We start from the raw sequence: 16166 nt of genomic DNA, 5'->3' as shown, positions 1-16166 counted from the left end.
ATCACTTCCCTTCAGAGCACAGCCCAAACAAAGCCAGCCCCAAATAGGGCCTCACCTTATTTAGCCACTGAAGTCATAATTGCACTGATTTAGATTTTGAAAGAGGCCACCATCTTCTGCTAGCTCAGATCTCCTTCCTTAAAAACGAGAACAAGAAGTTTCTCCTTGAATCTGCAAATGTTAAATGTTGTAGGAGTCATTTAAAATCAGAAGGATTTACACACGTGCATGCACACGCTCCCTTGTACACTTGTGGACCAGAAGCTGGACTCTCAGCCTCCATCCTGGGCAGGGGACTCTGCAGCTGGCACTGTGCCTGTAGCCACCAGCACCCAGACTTCCCACACAGGGACCCAGATGCTCCCCTTCCCCAGCTTTGCTGATATGGAGCTGGAGTTCCGATGAGGCAGCCGGAATTTCTCTCCGTGCTATTTTAGTATCACTGAGAGGCATGGGAAGACTTTGTTCTCCCTGGCTGGTTACGTAATTTTCAAAAGGAAAAACAGCAAAGCCCAAATGCTCCTAGAGTTTGTTCTTTGGGGAGGAGGGAACTCCCCATCCAGCATCTGATGTTCCTTCTGTAAATTTCTCCCTCAATTCTTTCCTCTAACTACCCCACTCAGAGAGATGAAGACAACAGGGTCCCCTCCTGTTTCTTTCTCGGCAGTGTCCCCACAGGTGTGTTCTTTAAAAAACCATGTAAGGGAAACACAATCCAGGGTGGGTGGCATCACTGCCTCCAAGGGACGTTAAGTTGTGTGCAGTCACCCCAGGCTCACGCATCCCAGGGGGAGAAGGCTCACCTGGAGCCCGTCCTGGGCAGCAGAGCCTGTCAGTGGCTCCTCTGCTTGAGACCTGTTTATTTGAGACTAAGCTGGGCTTTGGCTCCGGTCGGTTGGTGTCCTGCTGGCTGGTGTGTGTGAAGGGTCATCCCAGGTCCTGGGCTGGGAGTGGTGCTGGGCATGAGAGAGGCCCTGGCATAGGGGATGCAGCCCGAGGTTGGCATCATGGGCAGCACCATTAGGAGCAGCCATCTGCCCATGCATCAGGGTTTCTGCAAAGGAAAACGAGTTCCTGAGCATGCACAGGTCACTTTATATGAACCACTGCAGCCTGCACACCTCCGGGGTGGAGGGAGCAGCGCTTAGTTTCAAAAGCAGGAAGGCCAGGGGAAGTTGTTTCTCCTGATTCCTGGGGGTCCCCCTGCTGCCGCTGATAGTGAGACCCAGCTGAGTCTCAATGGGAAAGATCAGTGACCACACAGCAGTTCCTTCTTCGGTGAGGAAATGCCTCTGGTCATCGTGCTTTTGGGGCCTGTGTGGCCTCCTCCCTTGAACTCCTGCCTTCAGCCCCTGCTCACTCTAAAGGGATTTAAAAAGCTTTCTTTTCTGGGCCTCAGGGATGCTTTTTAAATTTATCTTTCCATGTGGGTTGTACTTTGTCATGACCAAAATCTTACTGCAAACATGGAGCCATTGCTGTGTCCACTGATATTTATTTATTGAATCCCTCTCTGTGTGCCAGACGCTGCCCTGGATCCTGGGTTACATCAGTGAAAACAGAAAGATAAGGTTCCCCTCCTCTCCACAGTTCTATCTGGCTCTGGAATCAAATGAGATCCATGCCAGGTGAGACCCAGGACCCCAGACCCAAGGGGACTTTCCAAGGCTTCTTCTCCATTTTAGAAAGTCAAGAAATGCAGATCTCCAGGCGCTTCCTCTCCATTAGTTAGCTATTGCTGCATAACAAATGTCCCAACATTTATTGGCTTAAAAACAACATTAATTACCATGCAGCTCCTGAGAGTCAGGAATCTGGGCACAGCTTAGTTGGGTGCCTCTGACTCGAGGTGTCTCCTGAGGTGTAAGTCGAGTTGTTGGCAGGGCTGTAGTTCACTCAGGGCTCAACTCGGGGAAGGGCTGCCTCCAAGCTCACTCACGCAGTGGCCAGCGGATCCATTTCTGAGAATTCCCAGGAGTCTCCCAACAGGGCTGCCTCAGGAAGGAGCAGCAGCTTCTCTAAGAGCAAACAGGAGAGAGTGATTACCTGAGATGGAAGCTACCGGCTCTTTATAACCTGGTCTCCAAAGTGGCATCCCATTCCTGCTACCAAATTCTATTCCTTAGAAATGAGTCAGTGAGTCCAGCACCCACTTAAGGGGAGGGGATGGCACAGGGCCTGAAAACCAGGATCACTGGGCCATCTGGGAAGCTGCCTTCCACATCCTCCAGGACCCTCTCTGATCAGACTCACCCCGCTTCCTGCTGCACTTACAGTAGCAATCACGCAGTCCCTGAATGTTCCTGCATTGCTTCCATAATGATTGCTGTGATTCCACTCCCCCGATATGAATATAAGCTTCTTGAGGTCAGAAGCTATGTGTTCTACATCTCTTTGCTTTGCGTTTAGACCAACCATGTGCCTCACCCAGGGACTAGGGAGCGCTTCATCTCTCTGAGGTGGGCTGTTTAGAGGAAAGAATTGAGGGAGATATTTACAGAAGGAACATCAGATGCTGGGTGGGGAGTTCCCTCCTTCCCAAAGGGCAAGTTACTGTCGTTAGATCATCTCAGCCCCTCAAGTGAAAAAAAAAAAATGTAAAAGTCCAAAGCAAAAATGTCTTCAACAGCAGTAGGGCTTCACAGTCTCTCTTGGCAAGAAAGCGGGAGGTGGGTAGTTGCAGGTGTGGCTCAGCTCCTCAACGATGCCAGCGAGGTCCCACGCTCCTCCGCCACCTCCCCACGTGGCCTCAAGGCACCTGCTGCAGTACCAACACCATTTCCTCTACAACCACATCTGCAAACAGGAAGTAGGGTTTCTTCTTGCTTAAGAAGGAAACCTTGTCCCTTAGGACCCCCCTCGGCAGACTTTCCCTTAAGGCTTGTCCAGGACAGGATCATATGACCACCCCTAAAGCAATCACTGCCAAGAGGGAATTGTATTACCACAGTTGGTTTAGATTCATGGTTCTCAACAGAGGTGGGTTTGGGAGATGACATCGCCTCCTGGGACTCTGGGAAATGTGAGTCTGATCCAGGGACGAGGGAGCGCTATTGGCATTTAGTGGGTTGGGACCAGAGTTGTTAAACTTCCAGCAATCATGTGTGGCACAGTCCCACAAAACATGGGGAGAACTGCGGAAGCCAAGCCCGGAGTCATTGTGTAATCACCTAAGTGAGCCTGGAAGCAGATCTCCCCCCATTTGAGCCTTGAAATAACTGCAGCCCTGGCCAACAGCTTGATCTTGAGTCAGAGGCACCCCGCTCAAATGCCAACACCAACCCTGTTGAAAACTGCTGATTTAGACAAGTGATCTTCAACCAGAGGTGATTTTCTGCCTCCGCAACAGGTGATTTGTTTGTCAGTGTTTGTTTGGAGACACTTTCAGTTGACACAACTTGGGGGTGTGGCTGGCATTTAGGAGGCCAAGGCCAGGGATGCTGCTAAACACGCAGGCGTGCACAGGACACTCCCACGGCTAAGGATTACGTGGCTCAAGTGCTGACGGTGCTGAAGCTGAGAAACCCTGGTGTAGACCCACTGTGAGTCATTCCTGGGTTGGGCTCAGCCTCCTGATGGCTGAACCAGACCTGGTTTGTTCGTAAGGAGGAAGCAGAAATGTTTCCTGGGTAGGTGGCCACCGTCAGTGTTGGCTACAAGTCGTGCTACTCAGGATGCTTGCGAGTCAGCCAGCTCATCCCAAGGATGACCAGTCCCAGTGCCATGGGTTCCAGCATGGCTGAGGTTCACAGTTAGAGGTCAAGAACTTGATGGAAAGTGGGGGCGTAGTTGCTTAAACTCAAGATTTTTCTTACTCTACTTTTAATATTATTTCAACGTTCTATTTCTCAGTTTCTCTTTTCATAGAATGGGCTTACTGTGGCCTTTATACTGGGTTGAACACAGGCTGAAAAGGTGGCTGCCTCTTGCTTTGAGACCAAACCCCAAGGTGTGCCTACCCCACATTTTTCCCTCACTGGGCCCGAAAACTCACACCGAGCCTAGATGGTTTGTGGTAAGAGTCACTCGCTGGGGCTGAGATATTATGGTGATTAGAGCGTGAGCTTTGGACTCAGACCCACCTGAGTTGACATCCTAGATTCTTTACCTGCCAGAGGATGACTCTGGGCAAATCACTTCCCTCTTGGAGCTCCATGGAGAATGATATCAACCTCACAGGGTGGTTGTGAGACCCAGTGGAAATAATCAGGTGAAGCCCTTGACCTGCGATAAACCCTCAGTACATGCAGTTTCGCCACCTTCATCATGTCCCCTTTGCCATCTCTCCAGAAGGCTTCTGTTAAAATGCAAGTGGGGTTGAGAGGTGAGACACATCAGCCAACCCATAGAATTGCAGAACTAGAAGGGACCTTTAGGCCAGATTAGGTAGCATTTGGAAAGCTGAGAGCTGGGCTCTGAATGCATCAAATTTGCAGATGAACTGAACTAAGCCTCACCTTGAGGGTAGCTCCCTAGGAGGGCAGGCCTGAGATTGTGTCAGCATGAGGGGCAACAGGAAGACTGAGTCCAAGAGGAAGGAGACAGTACAGTGCGGGAGGAGCCAGAAACGGGCCCGGGTCCCAACACACTTCAGGGCCTGCTTGTGAGTGAACTAGAGGATGTTCCCGTGGAGTCTAGAGCAGAGGTCCACGAGCTGCAGCCCACAGCCCTAATCTGGCCCAGCACGTATTTTTGTAAATAAAGTTTTACTGAAATGCAGCCATGCTCACTTGTTTGGGTATTGTCTTTGGCTGCTTTTGTGCTATAAAGGCAGATTTAAGTTGTGTTGAGTGGTTTCAACAGAGGTTGTATGTCCTACAAACATGAAAATATTCATTTTCCGGCTCCTTATAGACAAAGTTTGCCAATCCCTGGTCTAGAGAACTTCATTCATATAGACTACAGTGACTCACTAGGATCACAAGCCTTGGAGTCAGACTGACTATGATATGAATGGTGATACCTAGAATTGTGCAGTGCATAGCCTACTCAGCTGGGAACATCGGCTCCACGGGGGAAGGGCTTCCTCCAAGTTTCAGAGTGTTCAGGAGAGGGAAGAAAGCAGCGTCTGTGAAATGTCAGCCCCTTGCTGGGGAGCTAGTTCCTGTGGAAAGTCGACAGCATGAGGTTTGGGAGGATCTGAGCAGACGGGGAGGTGAGTCTAAATTTAGACTTTCCAAAGCCGATTTGTAAACCAGAGCCCCAGGAATCCCAGAAAGGGACAGTTGGCACACACCGTCTCATCTCTGGTTTGCCTCCGCTTGTTAAAAGGCTGGATGAGTGAGAGAACAATTAATTGGCCTCAAATAAGCTGTTGCCCAGGTCAGTGAGAAAACAGTTAAGAGCTGAAACTCCATTGTTCAGAGTCCTGAGGGTAGAAATTTTTACTCCTGTGTTTTATTACGATGCCTAGCCATGGAATCATGGGCACCTTGGCTGCCCTTGCAAGAGTTCCTGCATTCCTCTTGCTGGGTGTCATTCAAGCACAACTGAATGGGTGACCTTTCCATCTCAGACAGTGAATGCCACCTCCCTGGGTTTGAAATCACACCTGTGATTTGGAGCGGCTCTGAGCCACCACCTTTGAATTGAGAATGCTTGGGCTTTGCCCTGAGAAGCTGCATCACACCAAGAGCTGCCATAACCACCCCCCGCCCAGGTGGACACATCCAGATGCCAGTCTGCTCCTGCCCAGGGCTGATGGGCCCACCCCTCTCAGCATATCATGCAAGAAATGCACCACTAACCTGAGATGTCTTAGATAGTGGATGCCTTGTGATCAGTCCTCTAGGGAGGAAGGCAAAGGGTTTACAATACAAATTACAGAGGAATTGGGGAAAGAAACAAAATGAAGAGGCTTCGGAAGAGAGGCATAATAATAAACTCAAATGGGAACAGAGAAATGGTCAGACGAGAGGCTGCCTGATTAGAGCACGGAAATTCTAAGAGGCAGCATCTACACAGAAGACGTTACTAAGAGGATGGAAGTTCAGAAATATTAGTTAGTCTGAGTGGTTAGGGCTTATTGTGAGATGCTCTCTTTGAACAAGTTGCATGGCAAGTATCACAAAGGACAGTGACCCCCCAGGAAACATGGGCATCACCACTTTGTAGACACAATGAATGGTACTCAGCTCCTTCCAGTCCGTGGATATTTCCTATGCTCTGCTTTGTTCCCTGTAAGCTACTTGTGAAGCTTACAGTCTAGTTGGAAGATGGCTATGTATCAAAAGTTAAATAACAGCCCAGGCTAATATATGGTAAATGCCATATACAGCATACACACAAATGTCACAGGACTTTAGAAAAGGGAGATATGGCTCAAGCCTGTAATCCCAGCACTTTGGGAGGCCAAGGAGGGTGGATCACGAGGTCAAGAGATCGAGACCATCCTGGTCAACATGGTGAAACCCCGTCTCTACTAATCCAAAAAAAATTAGCTGGGCATGGTGGCGCACGCCTGTAATCCCAGCTACTCAGGAGGCTGAGGCAGGAGAATTGCCTGAACCCAGGAGGCGGAGGTTGCGGTGAGCCGAGATCGCGCCATTGCACTCCAGCCTGGGTAATAAGAGCGAAACTCCATCTCAAAAAAAAAAAAAAAGAAAAGGGAGACATGGCATTGAGAACCAGGATGGACGCCTTAGGGAAAAAAGTGAGACTTTGGATTCTGAATGGTAAGATTTCAACAAATGAGGGTGGCGGGGAAGCAGGAGAATATTTCAGGGACTGGGAAGGCACAAGCAGAGAAGCCAGGCAGGAATTGAAAGAGGATATGTAGTGACCCACAAGAAAGGTGGAGTGGCTGGAATCGAGGCTTGCCACGTTGAGATGGTACCTGCCCCCTAAAACTGACAGCATGTTGGGAAAACCACTGAAAAGCAGAACCACACACAGGGGAGACGGCCCTCCCACGCGTGAGAGGGAGAGTTTGAAAAATAAATAAAGCACCTCTTAATTATTCACAGATTATCTGCACTGCAGCTGATCTCAAGCAAAGCCTGCATTCAGCTTGCTTATGATGTCATCCCCTCTCTGCTTAGGTGCTCATTTCTCTCTCTGTTTATAACCCAGCAGGAGCTGGAAAGGGAAGAAGGCTTAAGCAGTTCTCTTCATAAGTACACACACACACACGCAGTTACTTCTCTTTGCTGTGCCCTTGGGAGCCAGACCAGGCTTGTGGAGAGAAAGTCAGAGAAGCTTCAGTGGAGATGCCATTATGTGACTTGGGCAGCAGGATTCAAGGAGGGAGAGAAGGGGGAGCTGCAGTGGCTCTTTGAGTCCCCTGAGTTAGATATCCAGGTAGACTTCACTAGCACAGGCCATAGAATCTGGTTCACTCTTAGTGGCTAGGCATCCTCAAGCAGAGTGAATGGTATTCATTTATCCATTCATCAGGTGGATATTGACCCTCTCTATGCTGAAAGCACTAAGCTGGTGCTCGCCAAGCCTTGGTGTCCTCACCTGCAAAGTGAGAACTGGGATCAGAATCGATGTTTCTCAGGGGAAGCGCTGTTGGCATTTGGGCATGGAAGCGGGGATGCTCAGGAGAATGGTTAGCAAACCCAGCCCTGCCCATTAGGGACCAGTGCTGACTCCCAGTCAAATAAGGCGAGGGCAGTACCACCTCCAGATAAGGACCGTGGGGCTTGTTTGCTTAGATTGCTTCCAAATCTGAATTTCTGTAAGTCTGTGGTTGTTTTGTTCCTGGACCCAGTGAAAACATGCAGAATAGAATTACCAAAGATGTGACAAATTATCAGAATATTGAGTACATCTTACTCAAATGTAAGGGAATGTTTAACTAAACAGCAACAATAGGTAACATCTGCTAAGCAATTACCGTGTTCTAGACCCTTGGCAATTTCTTTCATTAGAAGTCTTTACAGGGGATCTGATTGTTTACTATTTCAGATCATCTGTGTCCCCTAATTTGCCCCCTTAATTCCAGAACATTGAGTTGCCTATTGTTTTTGCTTCATTTATCGTTTGCAGAGGTGTGCAGAGTTCAGATAGGAAAGTGTCTCTACAGGAGGCCCTGAGGTATGATGAGAATAAAGCAGCAGTCTGGCCAGATTTGTGTGTCTGTGGTCTTTATGAACTTAGAAAACCTGCCATTCTCTTAGAAGCTATGATATTACCTTACTTCAAAGATCTGAATTTACATTTCTGGTTTTGCAGGGTTTTTTCCCCCTACTTAGCTCCTATACCTGGAATTTGAATCAACAGCCACCAGAGGGCGGGGACAGTGGAGTTTAGATTTGACCCGTTGCTTTGAACAGTGAGATCCCCATCGTCAAAAAGAATACAGCTCACCATGCCTGTCTTGGTATAGCACTAGGAAGTCTGCACCCTGGTTTCTGGTCAAAGAGAATCCTTTAATTATGGGGAGGGTGCAATGTGATTTGCTTGTAATATTTGGTACATGAGCTTCTTCCACTTATGTGGAAAGCAAGAGATACAAATGTCATCAAATCTTAGTCCCTGTGAAAGTCTCTTAAAATGTTCAAAGGCGGGATCACAAGGTCAAGAGATCGAGACCATCCTGGCCAACATGGTGAAAGCTGTCTCTACTAAAAATACAAAAAAATTAGCTGGGCGTGGTGGCACATGCCTGTAGTCCCAGCTACTCGGGAGGCTGAGGCAGGAGAATTGCTTGAACCCAGGAGGCGGAGGTTGCAGTGAGCCGAGGTCGCGCCACTGCACTCCAGCCTGGCGCCTGGTGATGGAGTGAGACTCTGTCTCAAAAATAAATAAATAAATAAATGTTCAAAGGCATTTGTAAAAGAAGGAAGAAAAGAAACCCAAGTGCAAAAACAAGAGTATCCATCCTTTGTTTTCTGTCTGCAACTCGTTACTTTCTATACTCACCCTTCCTAGCTAGCGCTGGTGTGTGTTTGGAGACCATAAAACAAATTAATTTTGCAAAGGTCAGATGGGATAATTCTCCCCCCTAATTTGCATGTGTTAACCTTGGGGGAGCTGGCACTGACATAAGAGGCACGACATCTGATGGTCTTATCAAATCAATCCATCTTGTCTCTCTTCCAGGGGAGTGCAACGCACAGCAGGAGGGTGGCTGGGCAGTGCAAAGCCCGGAATCCCCTGAGCAAGCAGTGTTTCAGCTGGCTGGACAGATCAAATAACACTTGGGCTGGTTAACAAAAGACGCAAGTGGGAAGGTGTTGGAAGCCAGAGTGTGGAAATTTACCCAGCGTTATTTCTTTGACAGGGAAGGAGACTTGATCTGAAAGATGCCACATTCCTGCAGCCTCTCTGGGTGCAGTGGAATACAGTCTTCGGCGAAGTGGCGTGGGTGAGCTGGTGAAAGAGGATGCTGCCCACATCCAAAGGCTCCAGAGGATCCTGGCCTGGCAGCTGAGCTCCCCTGCATTTGAAACCTCAGGTGTAACTTGGTGTAGAGCTCATGAAAGGTGCTTGGGTTTCTCCAGCTTTTTCCACCAGCGCTTACCAGATTGGCTCAGGTTTTGGAATATAAGGTGAGCTGGTAGAAGTGGAAGAGGTAGAAAGAAGCCCCTGGATGCCTCCAAAATTCATTGATGGGATCCCTGCATACTGCTCGGAACACAGAGAGAGGCTGTGACTCAGCTGAGCTTTGGACCATCTTAAGTAAAGGAGCTCAGCTCTGCAAACAACTCTTGCATTTCAGCCAGAAAGAGCCTCTTGTAACAAAGTATTTAAAGGAAAGATATTCTGCATTTTTACTTTGTAGTCCACTATGGTAGAAAACTTGCCATTCCTATAGATATTGATACTGGAGTTTCTTTTCAAGATGCCAGATTTAAAAGAAATATGAGCCATTCTAAGCTTCAAGGAGGGTTCAGGAAACACCGGAATTAGTGGACAGCCCTCCTGATGCAGGTTAAAACAATAGCCTGAGCCCCCAACTAACACAGCTCAATGAGTGTGGCCGTATGTCATTCTTGTCTCCAGAGAGCTGGTGGCAGTGACCTCACCAGGAGAAAACGCATCCCTCAGCCGTGGGACTTGACAGAATGAGGTGTGCAAGGGAGGCCACTAGCCGAGACTTGGCCTTTCCTGACTGCCCCTGTGTTACCTGGGCAGCCCCTGATCACTGACCCCACAATGGCTGAGAAGGGTGACTGCATCGCCAGTGTCTACGGGTATGACCTCGGTGGGCGCTTTGTTGACTTCCGACCCCTGGGCTTCGGTGTCAATGGTCTGGTGTTGTCGGCCGTGGACAGCCGGGCCTGCCGGAAGGTCGCCGTGAAGAAGATTGCCCTGAGCGACGCCCGCAGCATGAAGCACGCGCTCCGAGAGATCAAGATCATCCGGCGCCTGGACCACGACAACATCGTCAAAGTGTATGAGGTGCTCGGGCCCAAGGGCACCGACCTGCAGGGTGAGCTGTTCAAGTTCAGCGTGGCCTACATCGTCCAGGAGTACATGGAGACTGACCTGGCACGCCTGCTGGAGCAGGGCACGCTGGCGGAAGAGCATGCCAAGCTGTTCATGTACCAGCTGCTCCGCGGGCTCAAGTACATCCACTCCGCCAACGTGCTGCACAGGGACCTGAAGCCCGCCAACATCTTCATCAGCACAGAAGACCTCGTGCTCAAGATTGGGGATTTCGGGTTGGCAAGGATCGTGGATCAGCATTACTCCCACAAGGTATGTCTGGCTGGAATGACGGATGCTGGTGGTCTATAGACTCCCCAAGAATACTTGCAGCACTCCCAAGGTATTCCTAGCTCCACGGTAGTCAGGGGACTGGGGTTGGTAATTAGGGGAGGCTGGAGGATGCTAGGCAGATCACTAGCCTGAAAAGTTGTTGGAGGCGTGGAGGGAGATCTGGTTCTTGGTCTTGGCTCTGCCATGGGCTTTGATCACTAAGCTGTGCCAGTAGAAGCTGGACTAGACAATCTTCAAAATTTCTTCCAGCCCTAAATTCTGTGGCTTGAAAACTATGTTGGTGAATTTGCCTCTCGTATCCTCTTATCCCTGCTGTCCACCTAACCATCCCATGTCCTTCCTGTGTGCTCAGGACACCCCCCGAGCCTTCCCACCCTGTGAGCCTCATGCTCTGGTTGGTCTCACCTCCCTCATCCCATCCAAGCTGACCCGCTCGGCATCTACTTCTCTCAGTCAGTGGACAGCAGGCACAAATGGTTGATCTGATGAGCTAATCTTTCACTGTACCTGATCCAGCTAATGACTCTGTTCTCCCAGGTCCCATGATGCTCTTGCCCCTCGGTGTGATGCGAAAGCCACGGGTGGTGGATGGTACAATTGAGATCCCCCATGGTGAGTGCTAAATGCTCCACCAACTGCAGGGATCAGAGCTGACCCGGCCACACTGCTGGAGACAAATGTCACACTGAGTTGTTCTCAAGGCCCCAGACCTCCTCTTGCCTCCCTTCTTCAGAAGCTCAAAGTCCTCTGACATTCTCTTTCTTCCCCTGCCACTGTAGGGGTGCCTCTGAGCCCCTCGGCATGAGCATGTCACCATGTACCCTGCAGCAGAGCTGGGGGCTGGGTGTGGCTTCCAACCTCCTGCCCAAACTTTGGTGCTACAAAAAATGTTATTAGAATAAAACATCTCCTTGGGAGTAGGTATACAGTAGTCTATTATCCAAGGGGCTGGGGTGGGTCATGAAAGGGAAAGGTGGCTCTGACCTTGAACGTGCTTTGGCTGTCTCCCTGAGCCCCATTCCTCTGCCCTCCCTCAGCACGCTACATAGAAGGGCACTGGTCTGCCTGCTACAGCTGCAGTGGAGGGTATCACAGGGGGCAGGGAGCAGGGTTCCCCATCCTACCCTCCCTGGCTGGAACTTGGGCTCCAGCCCAGATTTCAGACCCCAGATCAGCCTAGCTGGCTCTGGCTCCTTGGTGCCACAAATTACTTAGTGACCTTAAGCATGAACCTGCCCTTTGCCCCACTCCTGCAGCCAAGCCATCTGTCAAAACTGACAGCCAACTCTAGGAAGGAAAGTCCATGGGATGGGGCCGGGGGAGGCAGGGAGAAACAATGCCCTTGTATCTCTTTATAATACCTTGAGCTGATTCTTCCTTCTCTTTCTTTTAAGGAGCAGTGACTCCATCAAACCAAAGGTTGTAGTCCAAATCGGTTCTTACTTGGTAAAAGACCTAGAATATCCACAAGACTCTTATATCTGGGATGCACAAAAACTACCTTCTGAATTGGAATAAACCAGTATATTTGAGTATCGTATGATGAAAGGACCTGATTACGTGATCTGTTACAAGGAAAGAGCTTAAGACAGCACATAGTAGGCCTTTAGTAAGGTCCAAGAAGATGGTTTATTGTGGTGTAAACTGGCTATTGTAATAATTCTTTGGGGGTAACATGGTGTGAGCAAAAGACCCTTTAGGAGGAGTCAGGGGCCTGGGTTCCTTCTGACAGTGCTAGCTTAGACACAGATGGTCACTTGCCCCCTGGGAGCGTCCGTTTCTCCATCTTTCACAGGGATAATAACTGTCCTATCTGCTCCTCTGGCTTATGGTTAACAATCAAAATGGTCCATGAATGTAAAATTCCTTGCAAAGCAGTCCAGACTGCATCCATTCATTTAATGGGTATTTGCTGAGCCAACATCAAACCCAAGCTCCATGCTGGGAGCTGGAGAGACCGAGGCTCACACGATCCCCCAGCAACCCTGAGGGCTGGGCTGAGTGTGATCCTGTCACTTGGGACTGGAAGCCACTTCCCTGGTTGAGACTTTCATTTTTCCAATGTGGAGGAATTTCGATGTTCTGACTTGCTCTTATCGGGTTCTCTTTAATAAAACTCGCTGTGGGCTGTTAAAGAAATCACTAGAGGCCGTTAGGAGCCCAGTAGGCGCTCACATCATCCCTGTACCCCCGTGTTTGGCAGACACCACCCACCCCCTCTGATGATGAAAGGCTTTATATTTGGTGCTTTTATTTATCCAATGTGCATTTAAATCAGTTCTCATTTAATCCCCACAATGCCGCGAAGCACTTACGGCAAATGGTTCATTTTAAAACAGAAATGGCTTTCTCAAGCTTACACAGCTGTTGTGGCCAAAGGACACAGGGACTGAGGCCTCTTCCTCTCCTGGTAGAGGGTCTTTCTGAGCACCGTCTCCTTCAGGAAGTCTTTCCGGATTCTGGGTTGAAATTAATCATTCCTTCCTCTGAATTCCATGGCACTTTCCCCATCCCTTCATGGGTATCTTCAAACACTGATCACTCTCTGCTCTGTCCTAGGGGTATTTGCGTCTGTCTCTTTGTACTCTCCCAAGCTGAGAGTCCCTTGGCCCCTCGAATGCTGTCTCTCCTTCGTGGTTCCCCTCCATGGAGTCTGATCACTGTGCCTAAGACATGGCCCTCAATTGATTTGTGTTGAACAGATGGAAGGACAGTCATCTACCAGCACATTGCAGAAAGGAAGCTATTGGGTTCATTGATTCTGTGTGGTTGGAAGGGTTGATGCTCAAAAAACAAGAGCACATACTTCTTCCAGACAGTAGGTTGGTTGTGGTCAGATGTGCACATTTGCTGCATGCATCTGCTCTCTCCAGTGTGCTTGGAGGATGCTGTCTGCACACAAACGTCTCTAAACGTAGCCCCTTCTAAAGTTTTATGGATCTCGGGTCTCTGAAGAAGACCATGCTCACCTGGGCTGCAGTGAGTGCTTTTGTGCGGGTCACAGAATAATGCTCCTTTGACCTGGCTGAGACAGCCCAGGGCCAGTGATAGGCTTAGTGATCCAACTGGAACCGTGTTTGGAAAAACTCTCAGACCATTTTTCCTCTGCTCTCACACCAAAACAATAAACACAGAAGACTTCTGTGACCTCAAAATATGGGGGGATTTCTCTCTACCAGCAAGCTAGCAATCAGTTTTGCAGTAGACATCAGCTGGGAGTCCCCCAATTCAATTCCAACACTATTTACCTGGAGATAGCGTCAGATCCCACAGGTTGAGGGACACAAGACCGGCCCCTCCTTCCCACCTGTCATATTAATAAGTCCACACCTTAAGAAGTTCTGATGGACTGGCTTCAAGTTGGGGTTCCCACGATCCCCTCTTTGGGTTTAATTAATGCTAAAGGAGCTCACAGGACTCAGGGAAAAACCTATTAACATTTACTGTAAGGATTAGGGTTAGGTTAAGGTCACACTTACATTTATTATAAAGGACATTTTAAAGGATACAAATAAACAGCAGGTTTTGAAAAGATACACAGGGCGCAGTCTGGAAGGGTTCTGAACACAGGAGCATCTGTCCCCAGAGAGTGGGGGCGCACCGCCCTCCTGGCACACGGATGAATTCTTATTCACCCACCAGCAGTACACAGCAGCCTGGTCCCCACTCCCCTCATCTTTCTCATGGGTGGACAGCATGTCTCATTTGCTTCCACATCCCCTCTTCTAGCACAGGGCCTGACACCAGGCAGGTGCTCATTAGGTTCGTTTAGTGAAGCAATGCCAGAGGAAATGGCCTTCTCTTCTCTAATGAGCAACTGGCCGCATCGGGGTCTCCAGTTGCAGTCAGGATGCATGCAGGGTATGTGCCTGCCTGTTGCACCTCCCCCCCAGGTCTTGGTCTTTGCAAGGTCTAGGGGGCAGGTAGAGTCCCCTGCAGCCCACACTTGGGGAGATGGCAGTGGGTGGCAATGGAGGATGTTCCCTTTCAACAGGGACAGTCTGGAAAACACTGTCCTCTGTGTTATTCTTGCTCACCTCGCCGATTGCACGACCTTGGACAAGTTCTTTTGCTCATGTAGTTTATTCCTAGAATAAGAGATCTGTAAAAGTCGTCCATCCCTGACATTTCACAGATGACAGAGCTGAAAGGGGAGGAGCCTCACTCAAGGTCACACAAGACTCCGTGTCTACTGTTTCTCAGAGCTTCACTTCCCAATTGTCTTTTCTGCCAAATTGGGAGTCAGGCAATGGCTGACTTATGCTTGTTTCGTAGGATTCCTGTTAGAGTCAAATGAAAAAGCGTGGCTGTCAACATGCATTCAGATGTATGCAGGGCTAAATCACTAGCCAAATTTTGCCCAAAGAGATGCCACAGCAATGCCAGGCAAACACCAGACATCAATTTCCCCTTCACTGAGATACAGACCCCACTCCTGACCCAGTGGCCTTGGGGCGAGTCATGCGATCCTACCTTCGGGTGGCTTCTCAGCTCGTAGGCCTGTGACAAGCCCTTCCCACCACCTCCTCTGCAGGCCTGCTAATGAATTCTTCATTGTTTGTGTTGAGAAGAGGCAGCTGAAGGACTGGAGCGTGCTTTCCTCTGAATTTATCCTATTAGGAAGTAGACGATCTCAAAAGAGAAAAAAAATGTCATTAAGACTTCACTGAGCACTGAGAGAAGCCTAAGAAATGTCAGGAACCACCTCAGGAGTGCGCAGAGGTCCTGAAAAGCATGACAGCAGCCTGAATCACGGTGGGAGTGCGTCCCTCCAGGAAGGGCCACCTCTCCTCCTACCACAGAGTCCTTGCTGGGGCTGCTGGGGGGACCACCCACTACCCTCACTCATAGCACTTATTTTACCCCAGGCTCACTAAACCTGCTCATCTCACTACAGAATTCAAGAACTGTCAAGCTCCTGATCCAGTAACCTTCTGTGACCAGCGTGCATCATGGCATGTACGGTAAAGTTAGCCCTTTATGGCTCACACCTCTGACTGCCAAAGGCACATATAGAAGCCCCATTACCAGGTCTATTGTTCTTGCAGGAGTACTTCTAAAATTAGGTGGGTATGGTGTCATACGAATTACTTTAATTCTAATCCCCTGGCAGAATTTATAGCATATCCATTCCTCATGCTATCCCTCTAAGGGATAATTATAGCAATTCTATTTGCTTCTGACAGACTGACCTAAAATCATTCATTGCCTATTCTTTCATAAGCCACATACGCGTATCTGCCTTTCAAAGGGCCAGTTAGCAGAAAATACCTAAGAAAGAAAGGCAGAGGAGGGGCCCGTCGGAATGTGGGCAAAGGCCCTTGTGTTTTGATGGATCATTTGAGCAAGTCTGTTTCCTGCTGGGCTGGTCTGCCTTTGAGCCTTTCTACTTCATAGCCCTCTGTCTTCTTTCCTCATTCACAATCAGAATACTTCCATGTTACCTCCATATCTTATTAGGATGCCTTAAAAATTAGCAGGCTGGGCTTGGTGGC

At 49.2% G+C, this 16166-nt stretch overlaps 1 protein-coding gene across 3 annotated transcripts in view; it reads left to right on the top strand.

The window, feature by feature from the left end:
• MAPK4 (mitogen-activated protein kinase 4) overlaps positions 1–16166 on the top strand; it is a 176271-nt gene that overhangs the window by 92211 nt on the left and 67894 nt on the right. For 2 of the 3 annotated variants that reach the window (XM_064379155.1, XM_012440888.2), the window contains exon 2: positions 9230–10650. In XM_064379155.1, coding sequence (XP_064235225.1) covers positions 10105–10650 — 546 coding nt within the window. In that variant the 5' untranslated portion in view covers positions 9230–10104. Of the gene's footprint in view, positions 1–9093; positions 10651–16166 lie in introns of those variants that run through there. The other variant, XM_012440887.2, reaches the window with a different exon arrangement.

This window comes from Aotus nancymaae, unplaced genomic scaffold (assembly GCF_030222135.1).
Source record: "Aotus nancymaae isolate 86718 unplaced genomic scaffold, 86718_ANA_hifiasm-v0.15.2.pri h1tg000020l, whole genome shotgun sequence".
Classification (NCBI taxonomy): Eukaryota; Metazoa; Chordata; class Mammalia; order Primates; family Aotidae; genus Aotus; species Aotus nancymaae.
This window is presented reverse-complemented; position numbering and strand designations above follow the sequence as displayed.